The sequence below is a fragment of the Ammospiza nelsoni genome, chromosome 15 (genome assembly GCF_027579445.1).
Source record: "Ammospiza nelsoni isolate bAmmNel1 chromosome 15, bAmmNel1.pri, whole genome shotgun sequence".
NCBI lineage: Eukaryota > Metazoa > Chordata > Aves > Passeriformes > Passerellidae > Ammospiza > Ammospiza nelsoni.
In genome coordinates, this window is record NC_080647.1 from 18,249,336 (window position 1) to 18,265,262 (window position 15,927).

A 15,927-nucleotide genomic window follows, 5' to 3' on the forward strand; every position below is an offset into this window, starting at 1 on the left:
GTGGGGTCAGTCACTAAAGTCCATTGCTTGCTGGTTCCCCTCTTCATTTCCCAAGGTGGGAACGTTTTGCCCTCAGTCTCGCCATGAAAAAGGCAAATGGGGGCCATCCTGAGCCAGGGGAAATTGTGAACCCAACATGAAAGGCACAGATGACACGGGTAACTGATTGGCTTAATTACAACCTAATTTCCTCAATCACAAGTTCAAAAGTAGATGGCATTGGGTTTTAATTAAGAGGGCTGCTTGAAGGATCTCAACCTCATCATGTTTTAGTCAAAGAGCTATGGAATAAAGGTCAGGAAATTGCACTTTTGGTTAATACAAACTAAAGGAATTATCAGATCCAGCAGGAAATTCTCAGAACTATCAATACATATTGACAGATGCTGCTCCTCCATTAGACACAGTCCTCAGACACTTCAGCTTGTTTCCCAAATCACCCAGGGACAAACCCAAACCCAAATCACCCAGGGACAAACACTGGGCAAGTGTGCCCCAGCTCCAGGTACCTCACAGATGTCCCTGAGGGGTTTGATGTGATGGGGACAGATCCAGGTCAGCCCCCATGTCGTGTTCCCACCCTGGGTACCTCACAGGTGTCCCTGAGGGGTTTGATGTAGTGGGGACAGACCAAGGCTAGCCCTCAGGGGTGCCCCAGCCCAGGTACCTCACAGATGCCCTGAGGGGTTTGGTGTGGTGGGAACAGACCCAGGCCAACCCCCATGTCCTGTTCCCAGCCCCCAGGGGTTCCCCATCCCCAGGTACCTCACGGATGTCCTTGAGATGTTTCATGTAGTGGGGACAGAGCCAGGCCAGCCCCCATGTCCTGTTCCCATCCCAGGTACCTCACAGATGTCCCTGAGGTGTTTGGTGCAGTAGGAACAGCCCCAGGACAGGCCCCAGAGGTTCCCCAGCCCAGGTACCTCACAGATGTCCCTGAGGGATTTGATGCAGTGGGGACAGAGCCAGGGGAGCCTCCATGTCCTGTTCCCAGCCCCCATGTCCTGTTCCCAGCCCCAGGCCCTTCACAGATGTCCCTGAAGTGTTTGATGCACTGGGGACAGAGCCAGGCCCCACGTCCTGCTCCCACTCCAAGCACCTCACAGATGTCTCTGAGGTGTTTGATGCAGTAGGATCAGCTCCAGGCCAGGCCCCATGTCATGTTCCCAACCCCTATGTCCTGTTTCCAGTCCCCATGTCCTGTTCCCACTCCAGGTACCTCACAGATGTCCTGGAGGTGTTTGATGTAATGGGGACAGACCCAGGCCAGCCCCCAGGGGTGCCCCAGCCCCAGGTACCTCACAGATATTCCTGAGGTGTTTGATGCAGTGGGGACAGCCCCAGGCCAGCCCCCATGTCCTGTTCCCAGCCCCAGGTACCTCACAGATGTCCCTGAGGGGTTTTTTGCAGTAGGGACAGAGCCAGGCCCCATGTCCTGTTCCCAGCCCCCAGGGGTGCCCAAGCCCCAGGTACCTTACAGATGTTCCTGAGGTGTTTGATGCAGCAGGATCAGCCCCAGGCCAGCCCCCATGTCCTGTTCCCAGGCCCAAGGGTAGCCCCAGGTACCTTACAGATGTTCCTGAGGTGTTTGATGCAGTAGGAACAGCCCCAGACCAGCCCCCAGAGGTTCCCCAGCCCAGGTACCTCACAGATGTCCTTGAGGTGTTTGATGTAGTGGCGCTCGGTGCTCATGATCTCGTTGATGACGTTGGCTCTCATCTGGTCGCGGTTCTGCACGGTCCTGCCCAGGCACAGGCAGTCGGCGCTGGGGTCCAGGTGCCCATTCTGTACCTCGCTGGTTCCCTCCTCCACGCCATCCTCCTGGTTCACCCATAGCTGGGGACAGAGGCAGGCACAGGCATCACTGCCAGCAACAATAATGCCAGGGCTGCAGGGCCCTGGGAGATGTTGGATCCACCCATGGAGGGTGCACAGAGCTCCCAGCCCACCCTGCCCAGCTCCACACTGGTGCAACCAGCCCCAAACGCTCCCCACACACTCCCCATCTCCTGGGGGTGGCAGTGCTGGCTGCTCTGACCCCAAATGTGAAACCCCCCTGTGACAGGGTAAATAAATGAGTGAATGCTCCAAGAGCTCCCAACTGAGAGGGACATGAGTGAGACAGGGCAGCCTGAGGAAACGGCAGTGCTGGTGGCAAGCACACTGTCCCAGCTCCTGCCACCCCCAGCTGGGTCCCTCTGAACACAGGATCCTCTGGGAGTAGGGCTAAGCCCTTCCCAGGGGACTGATTCCAGGTGGAGATATATCCATATGGATTCCATGGCTATGGAGATATCTGGCTGTCCAGAGATCTGAAGGGCACATCAGCTCTGGGCTGTGTTTCTGGAGCTCTGTGACCTCCCAGGCTCTGAAGGAGCCCTGATTCCATTTCTCAGCAGCTTTCCCCATGAGCTCACAGGGACAGCCCTCCTGGCTCAGGCACATCTCAGCAGCCCAGCACTGGGATCCCCAAACCATGGCACCCCCAAAGAACACAGAATGGACACCCCTGAGCAAGGATCCTAAACCTGGGGGCTGAGGGCAGCTTGGGACAGGTGCACAGGGCACTGAAAATTACAAAAAGCAGTGAAAAATGATCTATGTGTTCTCAGCACACTGAAGCTGCCTTCCAATATCAAATAAAAAGCATCCATAGAAATTGCAAATTCCACCTCTCCCCTGTGTATCTGAACCAGCCTGTGCTCTGCACACACCATACGGATCAAGGGCTCCTTCTGTTACCTTTTCCCACAAAAGCTGCTTCAAATAACTGATTGACTCCAATTGGGCTCAGGGTAGTTTGTAAACAAACATTAAATAAAACTTAGAGCTGACAGAAATACCTCTGTCTTTCACAGACCACCTCAGCTGTGATGGAAATGAGGCAATTTCTCTCCTCAGTGTTTGAAGTCCCCAAATCCTGGGGACTTTCAAACTAAAAATACATTTTCCTGTGAGCAGTGGAACTGTCCACACACAGAGTACAAGCAAACCGGGCAGCATCATTAACCTGATCTTCAGGCTTCCTTTCAATGTTAATAGTGTTTCCTGCTTCCCCATTATTCAGTTTAAACTGGGCTTTGCACAGATTGTAAAGGGCAGTGTTCCTGTAAATGAGGAAAGTAAAAACCTCCAAACCTGCCCCTGCTCCTTCCCTGCATTCCCAACCAGCAGCTGTTCTGCTAAACCACCTCTTGCAGCTCCCACGTTCTGCCCTCCCACAGGGAGTTGTAAAGGACAAGAAAGAATAAAAAACAAACACCAAAAAACCCAAACCCATCTCTTCTTTAGCAGGATGTTAATGATGCTGCAAATCTGGGGGATCAAAAAGGGGTTTTGTAGGATTTCTATCAGCACTGGGAGGCCCTGGGTCACTGTGAGGGAGCTGATCATCCAATCCTACCAAATACAGTGGGATCCAGCATGGAAAACCTCTCCTGGCATGCTGAAACAAATGTCTTTTGTTCAGAAAAACAAAAAATTTCTAGCCCAAAATCTGGCTAGAAAAGTGTCTCTTTCAGCAAACCCACCCTCCTCTGGAAGAGGTTTGGGGTCCACTGAGGCAGAGCAACGCCCCATGAACATGAGCAATGGTTTATGCTGAAAATAAAATAATTAAAATAAAATTTAAATATATAAATGAAACATGTGTTCCTGCTGAGCAATGTCCCTGTTGGGGTAAGGGACAGCAGTGTCACCAATGTGCTGGGAAAACCTGGGGGCACCCTGAGAAGGGAAAATGGGTCCTGGCAAGGCCAGAATGGCACAGGGAGTCCTGCAAGGGACATGTCCTGGTGGCAGCTTCGCTGGCATTCCAACAGATGTGGAAAATCCGGCAGGAGCAGTGTGGGGATTAAACCCTGTTGGTTGAAGTTTAAAATACCTTCCCTCCCTGCTTTTCCTCTCCTACAGAAAGGGATTTTGCAGCCTTCCCAACCCAACAGGAACAGCCTGTTACCAAGTCTGATGACATTCCTGCCAGTTTGGCAGCAGAGCACATTTTTAAATGTGCTCCTCCTGGAGTCAGGTGATCCTGAGAAAAAATTTGATTTTCACTTAAAAAAGAAGCCAGAAAGATCTAATCATTACAAGGCATGTGTCTGTAAGCCTGAGTCATGAATCCTAAAGGCTTTGAAACTCCAAGGCAGATAGCAAACTTACAAACTTCCAGGATTCCTCAAATTCAGGCTGCCTTTTGTGCACAGCAGGAACACTCCCTCCTTCCTCATCTGCAAATCTCAGGAGTCCTGCTTTCTTCTTTAATGAAATTTTTGCTCCTTCCTGCTAGAATCCATGTTCCCAAAAGGAAAAAAAAATTACATTTCTAGTCTAGATGACTTCTGCCTTAGATTAAAAACAAATGCAACAATTTTATCAGCTCCAGAGGAAGCTGAAGGTGCTTCCACCCTGCCCCCTCCAGCCCCTGCTGCTGGGAGGACGAATCCCACAGGGCTGTTCAAACACTCCTGTTTCCATCTAAACCTCTGAAGTTCTCTGAAATTCCAGCAAGGATCCTTCTTCCAGGGCATCATTTGAAGCTGGGACAATGAGTAATAAAAGCTGAGGTACAGCTCAGGCAGCTCTGGCACTGACCTTGGGCCAGTCCCTGCAGCTGGAGGAGGTTTCCTCACCCAAACCCAGGGATAACCATGGAAAATGAAAATATTCCAGGGATAATCATGGAAAATGAAAATATTCCAGGGGTAATAATGGCAAATTATAATATTCCAGGGATAATAATGGAAAAACTGATGGAGGTGTTGAAATATGGGCTGAAATGCATCCCCAGACTCTTGCTCTCACCCAGGAGCAGCACCTGGTGAGACATCCTGGGGCTGGGTTTGCACATCCAGCTCTCAGCACTGGGGGGAACCTGGGCCATGCTGGGCCAAGGGGAGGTGGCACTCCAAGGGTTAACTGTGCCCCCTGTCCCAGTGCCACCAGCCCAGGCTGGATCCCTGGGCCTCAGTGATGGAGTGCAGTGACAGGGAGGTGGCACAGCCACGCTGGGGAGATGCTGGCCTTGCCCAAAACTTCTGCAATGTCACATTGAGTGATTTGGATAAAGCTGCAAATGCTCCTGCTTTAACCCAGCACCTCTGACAGGGTCATCCCTCTGTTCCACACACACGGGGCTACCAAAAATGCCTGAATTTCCCTCCCTCCTGTGGGGAACAGCTGAGTTCACACTCCTGGAAAAGGGTCTGTGTGCTCCCCATCTCTCCAAAGGGACACAAAGGCACAGCTGCCCCTCCCTCTCAGTGCAAGTATCTCCATTCTTAGAAAAGAAACTTCAGAACTCTTGTTTTTCCCAGTTTCATCCCACCTCAGGATGGGTGGCTGCCATCCCTGTGGGGATTTCTAGGGATAAATAATAAATAATAAACAACAATAAAATAAATACAAACAACAATAAATCCAGGGTCTCTTCAACACCTCTGCAATGGAAAACATCAGGGGCTGTAAAATAAAACAGCACTGGGAGGATGTTCCCCAGGCCATGAAAAACACCCAGCAACCAAACCACCAAGCCCTGAGAGCCATTTTGAGCACTTTCTATCAAGAATTAATTAAAAAATCAGTGAAAAAAAATCTAGTTGCTAAATGCTGGTCCTACGTGATGTTCCCATTGACTGGCCCCTCCATGTGGAGAGGAACAGACTTATCATGAGGCTCCAAGTCCTGTTCCAAAATTCAACCCTAATTGGGAAGTCATGACCAGCTCTTGTGTAATGCAAGAACTTGCAGAGGCAGATAAAAGTAAAATAATCACAGAAAAAAGGCCCTTTTCCCTAAGGAGCACTTCTGGGAGCCAGGGAGGGCTGATGGCTGCATTGTGCTAATTCATGCTCTCCATGAGTGACATCCTTTGGAAAGGAAACAAGGGAGAGCCAGGGAGCCCCAGGCCAGGCAGGCTCACCCCAGGGCCCAGCAAGGAGAAGATTCCTGGAAAATCTGTTCAGGCATGTGGAGGGCAAGGAGAGCCTTCCATGGGGAGAGCCACCAGAGCTGCCCTGAGGGCAGAGCGTGCCTGACACATCCAGTGACCTGGGACAGGGTGTGACAGAGCCCAGAGCCCTGCCAGGGCCTGAAGGGGCTCCAGGAGAGCTGCAGAGGGACTGGGGACAAGGATGGAGGGACAGGACACAGGGAATGGCTCCCACTGCCAGAGGGCAGGGATGGATGGGAGATTGGGAATTGGGAATTGTTCCCTGGCAGGGTGGGCAGGCCCTGGCACAGGTGCCCAGAGCAGCTGGGGCAGCCCCTGGATCCCTGGAAATGTCCAAGGTTGGTTGGAGCAGCCTGGGATGGTGGGAGGTGTCCCTGCCCAAGGAATCTTAAAATCCCTTCCTACCCAAACTTGGCTTTAAACTGAAAGGGAGTAGGTTTACATTTGGTATTGGGGAAAAACTGATCCCTGTGAGGGTGCTGAGGCACCCAGGGCAGCTGTGGCTGCCCCTGGATCCCTGGCAGTGCCCAAGGCCAGGCTGGACATTGGGACACCCTGGGACAGTGGGAGGTGTCCCTGCCATGGCAGGGGTGGCACTGGAGGGGATTTAAGGTCCCCCCCAGCCCAAACTAGTCTGTGATTCTATGATATAAAATTTCTATAAATACAATTTATCAGCTTGCAGCTTTACCCAAATGGCACTGGGCCAGCAGCACTGCCCTCAATCATTGCAGATTTACCCTGCTCAGTGCAGGCACTGGATGGAGAGGACTTTTCCCTTCAACAGGCACCAAGGCCTGATCACCTCATAATGAGCACAAACCACAACAAAGCAAACATGTTCGCAGCCAGCTGGATGATTAACCTGCTGCCACTGGATATTCACAAGGACACAACCAGAGATAATGTGCCATGCTGGATTCTCACTCCCAATTAGCTAATGTGGCAGATTAATGACACACACACGTCCTTCAGAGAGCTGCTGCCATCCCAGGGAATCTGGATTGTACAGGACAGGGGTTACAGTGCCAGAGGCTCCAATAACCTGAGAAATCCATGGAAGCACAGAGCCTCAGGACTCTCATCCAGCCTCCACCCTGCCCTGCAGCAGAGCAGCTCCATTCCCACAGGATCTGCTCCTTTTCCTGCCTCCCTGCCTGCTTCCAGGGCTGTGTCCTTGTCTGCAGTCTCGTGCAGTGTCACACCCTGTGCAGTGTCACACCCTATGCAGTGTCACATCCCTGTGCACTGTCACACCCTGTGCAGTGTCACACCCTGTGCAGTGTCACACCCTGTGCAGTGTCACACCCTATGCAGTGTCACATCCCTGTGCACTGTCACACCCTGTGCAGTGTCACACCCTGTGCAGTGTCACACCCTGTGCAGTGTCACACCCTATGCAGTGTCACATCCCTGTGCACTGTCACACCCTGTGCAGTGTCACACCCTGTGCAGTGTCACACCCTATGCAGTGTCACATCCCTGTGCACTGTCACACCCTGTGCAGTGTCACACCCTGTACACTGTCACACCCTGTGCACTGTCACACCCTGTGCAGTGTCACACCCTGTACACTGTCACACCCTGTGCAGTGTCACATCCCCAGCCCTGCTGTACTGCAATAAACAGTTTATTTAGTTGTCTCCCGGGCTGGGAATGTGGATGCAGTTTGCTGGGAAGCACAGAGCATCTTCTGTATCCTCTTCCAGGACAAGGAACAGAACATTTGGCAGCAGAAGGAAAGGCAGCTGAAGCAAGGTGCTTTCTCCTCCCGTGGCCCCACCACTCTTCTCTTCCCCAGCCTGAATTTCTCCCTCAGTAATCTGCCCCCAGCCTCAGTGCCCTCCACACCTTCCAGCCCATGGGCTCTCTTCTCTTTCCTCCCTCCAACTGCCCCCAGCTTTTAGCAAAGCCTCTTAGGTTCTTCCTCTCTAAAATTCTCATTCCCAGCCTCAGAAATTCCCTTTACCCACGGTGAGAAACACCCTTTAGTCATTTCTGGGAAAGGAGAAAGCAGGGGATCCTGTAGGGACAGCTTCAGGCTCTGTATTCCCAAGAGGTGAACAAGAACAGCCCAGAGACCAGGCCCCGTCCTCCCTCCATACTCCCTGTGCTCCCTCTGTGCTCCCTGCAATCCAAATGCACATCCCAGGGGCTGCAGCTCCAGCAGGGACCAAAAGCTGCTTGGACACTGCAGCAAACTGCATGTGCTCCATCAGAACCCCAGGAATCAGGGCTCAGCCCCCATTTCCCACAGCCCCAGCCCTGCTGGCACACAGGAGGGAAGAGCAGCAGCTCAGAGCTCCCTCAGAGCCCTGCCAGGCTGAGGAAGGGCAGGCCAAGGAAGGGGCTCTGCAGGTTTGTGCCTGGAGGGGCTGTGCAGATTCCTGCCTGCTTTGCCTGACTCAAAGAAAGGCCTCAAAACTCTGGGTTTGCCCCTCCAAACTCTGGTTTAGCCCCTCCAAACCAGCCTGTCCAGGGAAGGGCACAGTGTGTGACCCTCTGGGGCCCTGTGTGGGCTGCAGGTGGCACAGGGAGCCCTGGGGTGCTCCTAAGTTGCCTTTAGGAACCCCAAACTCTACAGCTCAGCCTGTCCCCAGCAGTGCTGCCTGTGTGGGCCCTGCCTCCAGCACAGCTATTTGTGAGCTGGATTTGCCACAGGAGAATCAAATCTCCTTTAGAAGGCTCCAACTGCAGCTCCATCCTCTTTCTTTGGGAAATCTGATGGCCCTGGCTCTGAGGGAATGCTAATGCAAGAGCTGCAGGGGGGGGAAAGCAGGTGAGTGATGAGCTCAGTAAGATACAATCAGATTTTACAGGCAAAAAGAAGCAGAAGGGGCAGCAAAATGGAGAATTACACCTGTAACACAGAGCAGGCACAGCTAAAAGCTAAACCCACCTGCCCAGTAAAGGCACTGGGACCAGGCTCTGGGTTCAGTCTCCTTCTCCACAGTGCCTTAAAAGTTCACTCCAATTTATCCAGCACTTCTCCTTTAGCAGCAGAAAATAAAGTGGGTCAAAGGCAGCTTTTCAGCAGGAAAATCAATCTAAAATTACAACACTTGGGGGAACCAAGGCAGTGGTGAGAGAGAACACGGAGCACTGCCACCCCTGCGCTTCTCCACCCCTGCACCTTCTCCTGGAAGAGGAGACCATGAGGGTTTTACAGCCCCTCCTTGCTCCTTGGCAGGACCATTTCTTCCCCTCTTCAGTCACCAGGCACCACAAGAAACTGCAGTAAAAGCTCCTCAGCCCCAGTTTTGCTCTTTACCTTGGCTTAGTAACATAAGGAAGGGAGACTCAGCATTGCTGAGGTGAGAAGAAATATATTCTGCAAGCTCAATCTGGTATCCAAAGAGACCAAGGAGAGCTTTACACAGGAATAAATCCCCCTCTCTGCCCAGGACTGGGGCACTCTGCAATGTCTCTGAGGAGAGATTCCACTGCACAGCATCCATAAGCTTTACTCTTTTTATTTCTCTTGCAGTGGAAATATGTCAGAGCCCAAACATTAAGCCATTTGATTTCTTGTGTTTGGAGTGTCTCACCTGGGCTATTTTGGAGCCTTGATGAGAGGCTCTGCAATCAAAACTTTGCTGTGCTTTCTGAAGGAGACCTCAAGGTACAACAATGGGTCCATGGGCAGCCCTGGACTGTAATTCTAGGCTGTAAATCCCTCCCAACACTGAGCCTGCTTTTCTGAGCCAGTGTCAATGTGCTGGTTATGCAAAAACTCATCTGGAGCCCATGATGTACAGACAGCCCAAGGCTCTGCCATCCACAGAGGGGGGAAAAGTGGCATTTCCACCACCAGAATGTGAAATCTTGTTTGAAACTCCTGCTGTTTTTTCTCAGCTGTACCTTCCAACCTGTCAGAGCACTGGAAGCTGACAGGATGTTCAAAGGCACCGTGCAGCCACCACAGCTGTGCCCTGTGGGTGTCCAGTGTGCTCAGAACAGGCACTAAAATACACCACAGACACCTTCACCTGTCTAAACCCAGCTTGTTGCTGGGTCTTAAATTTAGTTATGGAGTTCTCATCCACCTTTCTGACTTAGGGGTGTTCATGACCTTCTCCCTGGTTGCAGCAGCTCCCTGCAGAAACCCTTCACCATTCCCTGCTGGCTCCAAATTTTACTTCTCCTGTGCTGTGCTTTCTCTTCTCCCAGATAAACATTGCTTTATCCATTCAGTTTCTCCTTGAAAGTTCCTGAGCTCCCAACCCTCTGTGGTTTCCTCTCCCCACTTTCTTTCTACCCAAGCCCCAAGCTACTAAGAGGATTAGTGCAGGTGTGAGCAGGGAGACAACAATTGCTGTGTGTGCAGGGAATTCAGGAGCCTTTTGGTTTGCCACCCCTGGCTGTCATGTAAAGGAGGCCAAGGGAATCAGCAGGTTCCTGTTTTCCTCTCCACTTGCAAATGTGAAGTTCCCTGCTATGAGATTTTGTGAGTGCCAAATGCTTTGCCAAAGGTTTTCAGATGATCTGGCTGGAGAGCAAGAAGCGTCAGACAGCTCATTGCAAACTGGGTTCCCAGCCCAGTTTTGTCCTCAGAAGTGATTCAAAGGACTTTGAGAGGAGCCCAACTGTGCAGTGATCTTCTCCTGCACTCCTGTTAGTACTTACAAGAGGCCTGAAGTCTGAAATATCCTGAAATTAATCCTATTTGGCTTTATACCTGTCTGCTCTGTCTGACATCTCTCACTTGAATACTATTCATATTCTATGCAACATATTGTTCCCTTTTCCTTCTGTGCTTGCAGAAGAGAAATACAGATAGAAAGAAAGGCAATTATTTTGCAAGTAAAACTAGAACCACCCAGGCTAAATCAGGCAGTTTTCTGGCATCATCTTAAAAAAGCAGGGCTCAAAGTACAACAGAGAAAAACGCAGCCTGCTCATGATGTGAGTGATCATCTGCTCTTCTCGCAGTTCTTTCATTCCTTATTCAGCTGCTTTGGAAACCTGAGGGGCAAATCTTTCTCCCCAGCCTCCCTTCAAGACCTGCAGACAAAATGGGCCAGAACTGTTGTTTTTAAATATTAATTCTCACTAAGGCAGCAGAGGCAGGCACTGCTCCCCTCTGGGAGGGGAAAGGGCAGTGTCTGGTCCCTGCTGCCCTCAACAAGTGATTCCCAGATGGAAGAGCCAAGCCAGCCTCCTGCAGAGCTGATGGAGGATTGCTCTCATTGGGGTACTGGACAGAACAGGCAAGAATCCTGCCTGGTCAGGCTGTTCTGACCCTCAGCACCAAGGATGAGGATCCAGGATTTGTTCCAGACATTTGTCTGAAATTCACTGATTCCTCTCTCCTTTATTCCCCAGTGGTGGTTTCTAAAACCACCTTCCCAGGCTTTGGAAAGTGTAGGGAGAGATGGGGAGTTCAGCCAAGACCATGATCCATGGGTTGTGGCCCTAAAGACACTGGTTCATTTGTTTTTCTGGTGTGTTCTTAAAAAAAACAGAACAGTGTTTTCCAGACTATTCTTAAACCTCCTGCAGACTGTTTGTTTGTGACACCACACCAAAGAGCTGTTAAATCTTTTCCCCAGAATCACAATGAAATCAGCACTGGTCTGTGCACTGAGAGGTTAAACTGGCCCAGAATATTTCAGTGTTTAAATTAAGCAAACAAAATGAGATTGTTCTGTTCAGCCTTTCCAGCTGCAGCACGGTGTCAGTGACACAGGTGAGAGTGTTTCTGCAAGAAGGTTTTCACCTCAATCACACTTGACACAAATCCATTTTCCAGACTTGTTGCCACCATTGGCTCCAGGGTCAGACTTAAAATACCAAACACAATTTGTTATCCCAAAATCCCAAACACAATCTGTATACCCAAAATACCAAACACAATTTGTTATCCCGGGCCATAATAACAGCATGGACTTTTTTGGGCGGCCCAGCTCCAGTTCCAGTCATGGATCTCTCCCTCTTGGCACTGGCCATCAGAGGGGAAACAATTGTGTGCTGGGGAGGCAGCAGCAAGCAGAAACCTTCTTTGCTGCCCATGTTTTGGACAGAAAGCAGGCAAAGAAGTGGCAATCAGCATCAGCGAGAACAAACACCATAAAAACAGAGTGAGAGCTCAGTTCTTGATGTCCTGAGCATGGGCAGGGATTCCTTAGGGAGTAAAAAGCAGAAAATCACTCACCCTCACGAAGCTGGCGGGAAACCATCCTTCCTCATCGTCGATCTGACCCCACCACCAGTCCTTGTTGGAAGCATCCAGGACCTTGATGACGTCTCCTGCTTTAAACGCCAACTCCCGGTTGGCCATGGTGACGTGATCCCATACTGCCTCAGCACTGACAATGGAACCACCACTGATCAGCTTGGGGAGAGAAAGGCACAGTCAGGGAACGGCTGCAGCCCCAGCCCCTCACATGCACAGCAGCACAGCTCGCAGCCAAACCACATCTCCATGGCAGCCCCACCCTGCCCTGCCCTCATCCTGCTGCCAGCCATGCCAGGCAAGCTCCAGGTGCTGTGTCCGTGTCCCCCAAGCCTGGCACCTCCCCTCCCACTCCATACAGGCACATCTGTCAGGGACAATTCCACTGACACAATGTGCAATGCCCAAAAACAAGCAATGGTGTCCTGCAGAGGAATTTTCACTTTGGTTGAAATGTCAGAGGCTTTCCATGCAGATCCAAGCAAGGTTAGTGCACGTATTTAGAAGGGTTTGTTCAAAGTTAGTGCACATATTTAGAAGGGTTTTTTGAAAGTTAATGCACATATTTAAAAGGGTTTTTTGATAGTTAGTGCATGTATTTAGAGGGTTTTTTTTGAAACTGGAGGCTGCCTGTTTTAGTGCTGGTGATGTACTGACACCCCTCACTTGTGACACACTGCTGACCTGCCTCAGCCCAGCCGGCAGCACAGCCCAGGGCAACCCTGCTGCTCCTGGCTGTGGGGACAGGCTGCATGGAGCGGGTCATGGGCCCTGGACACTGGATGAGGCCAGCCTGGTGTGTGACAGGACCTCAGGAGCATCTCTGTGGAGCTCATGGAGCCTTAGAGGAGCACCAGCACAGCCCAGGTCCCCTCTGTGACAGCCATGGAACTCCTGCTCCGTGCTGGCAGGAGGGAACATCCCAGCACTGGTGCCTTCCACACCATCAGCCATGCCCAGGACGGCCCCTGTCCCTCTGAGTGACAGCTGTGTGCTTTTAACAGAGCAATAAATTGTGTTTATGTGTTGCCCACTGCAGGCACTCTGTGCTGAGCACAGAGGCTGCCCCAGCAAACACAGATTGTCCCCATGTGCTAATCAGAGCCATCCTGGGCTCATTAGCTCTGCCACTGAGACACCCTGACCATGGACTTGGGCTGCCTCCAGGTCCCAGCTTGAGCTGACAGGGGCAAAGCTCAACCCTGTGGCCATTCCAGACCTTGCTGTGGTGAGGCTCTGGAGTCCCCTCAGCTGGGGGAGGAACACAGACACACAGACAATAACCCCTCACTGTGGGTGTGCAAGTGGAGAAACTCCTAATGCAAGTCTGGCATCCCCAAACCCCTGATAATCACTGCCTGCACAGTGAGAGCCTCAAGGAAACCTTTCAGCATAGCTACAGGTCCTCAGCATCAACAGAGAACACTGAAGGCATCCAGACAATCCAGTCAACAGATTAAAGGGCCTGATTTACCATTTGCCTTGGGCTGGCTCTCCTTTACAACTCTGATCTTGGCTTTGGGACAGCTGGAGCTGCAGTCCCAGCCCTGCAGTTGTGGAGTCAGCAACACAAAGCAGCAAGACCTACAAGGCTTAACCTGGCAGTGCCTTTCATCCTCCAAACCCACACAGATCCAGTGGGCAGCAAAGCAAAGCTGTGTTCCTCCCACCTCCACTTTCACAAATTGTCCCTTCTAATTCAAAATCAGCTGCAGAAGAAATCTTTGTCCCCTTTGTGCGTCATACAGGGGATTGTCCACACCAGCCTCACAAGGTCCTGGACCAGGCACAGAAGAAGCCCTGAGGGGATGGCTGAACTCCTGGCTGAGGGCACCTCCTGCTTCACTGAGGGGCCATCCCACATCTGGGCTTTTGAGACACACTGGAGGCAGCTGGGCACCACAGGGTCCCCCCAAACCAGCAGCAGCTGCAGTCAGATGGTGATGGACGCCCAGATCAACCCAGAGCTGGCTCAGCAAAGCAGGGGAGCCACATCTGGAGAAGTTACAGAGACTGACTGTGACCCCAGAGCAACAGCTGGATGCTCAGAGGTGTTTCAGTGCCTCCTCCCAACCCCTTGCTCTGCTCCCAGTCAGGGTTCCTGGATGGTCTCATAAATAAAGATCAGTTTAAAGCACAGAGACCCCCAGGACAGATCTGGAGGGGATGAGACTTCAGAGCTGAAGAAACCCCACATTTGAGACCAGGTACCATTTATCTGTTCTTGTGCCTGGACTGAGCTCTTCTCCTTCCCCAGGCCTTCCCCTCTGCCATATTTATGGACACTGTCCAGGTGTGGTTTCCCAGGTAAGGAAGTTCTGCCCTTTTCCTTCCCCCAGGCACTTCACCAGCCCTTTCAGCCTTCCACATTCCCTGCCTGCATTTTTCTGGAACACAGATGACCAGAATTGCAAATACTATTCACAAAGGGACCTTACCAGAGATTTGTGGAACAGCATGAAATATTTATTGCATTGTCACAGTGATCTCCCAGTAATGCCTCACATGTCCCCCTTTCCCCACGGCCACCTCCCACCCGTGGCTCACAGGGATCCTGCACTCAGCTCCTCTCAGTAAATGCTGTAGAGTACGTTCTCTTTGGCTGGAAAATCAGTTTTCTTGTCAAAAAATGAACGGGGTTGGCCTGACACTTGTTCCTTTTGTTAATGCCATTGGGTATTTCAGTCCCTTCTGCACTGATGAGGAACCAGGAACAGAGCTATTACGCAGGAGCCGTGTTCCTGCTGCTTCTGCTTCAGCTGACAGAGGCTCTGCTGTCACTTCACACACAGCCAGTTCTGGGCACAAACTGCCACAGAAACGTCACTGAGCCCAAACTTCAGAGGGACTGTGCTTCAAACCCTCCCAGCCTACTTTGCAAAAATCCATTGCCGAGCCCGAGGCACACAAATCCCAGCTCTGAGGAGACACACAGGGACAGGGGGTCACACCTCAGACCTTTTGTGCTGAGGCCTGGAAGGTGCTTTCAGGGCATGTCAGGAGCTGGGGGGGCTTTGCAAGGTGTTCTTGATCTCAAGGAGAAAGGCTCCAAGTCCCTGGTTCCCACTGATCAGTGCCAGCAGGGCCCTGCCCAGCCCTGGCCCTTGCTCTCAGCTCAGGGAAGGGATCCACATCCCAGGAATCCTGCTAGCTAGCCTTGCCCTTTTGGAACACAAACCCAGCTCAGCCTGTACCAAAAGGACAGCGAGAACTGGAGCTCCAGCCATGCCACGTGCTGAGCCCATTGAGAGAATGTCAGGGCCTCAAATGAAAAGATCCAGTTTAATTTATCTCGCAAGACATCTTGCTGCATCCATGGAGCCATCCAGCCCTCTCAGGGCAGGGTTATGGAGACAGAACCTGACATCTGCAGCAGCAGGAGATGGCAAACTGGAGAAAGGTCAGCATGAAATATTATTTTTTCAGAGAATTCAACACAGGAGCTCTTCACTGCACAAAGTTCACGTCTCTTGGCTTCAAGGCTGAGCTTAGTGCTGTGGTCAGAGATATTCAGCCAAAGAAATCCTTGGAAAGAACTTCTCTGCCATAAAGTCAGGTTCTCCCACACTGCAGCTGAGGGAGTCATCTGGACTCCCTGATAGCCAGTGAAGAGAAAGAAACACATCTGGAGTGTGATTCATGCTGGCTATTTCAGCAACCTACCTTCCAGCCAGGTGAATCATGCCCTACAATTCACTCTGTGTTTAACTGGCTGAGGCAGAAGTTTGCATTTCCCACATCTTAATCTTCATCCCATCTACGATTTGGCCATTGCCAAAACCAAAGAATGGAATTAAAGAAT

At 51.4% G+C, this 15,927-nt stretch overlaps 1 protein-coding gene across 4 annotated transcripts in view; it reads right to left on the reverse strand.

Moving 5' to 3' along the window:
• ARHGEF9 (Cdc42 guanine nucleotide exchange factor 9) overlaps nt 1-15,927 on the reverse strand; it is a 204,119-nt gene that overhangs the window by 50,644 nt on the left and 137,548 nt on the right. For all 4 annotated transcript variants that reach the window (XM_059483115.1, XM_059483114.1, XM_059483116.1 and 1 more), the window contains 2 exons: nt 12,105-12,284; nt 1,645-1,836 (listed from right to left, as the gene is read on the reverse strand). In XM_059483115.1, the coding sequence (XP_059339098.1) occupies nt 1,645-1,836; nt 12,105-12,284 (372 nt within the window). The remainder of the gene's footprint in view (nt 1-1,644; nt 1,837-12,104; nt 12,285-15,927) is intronic.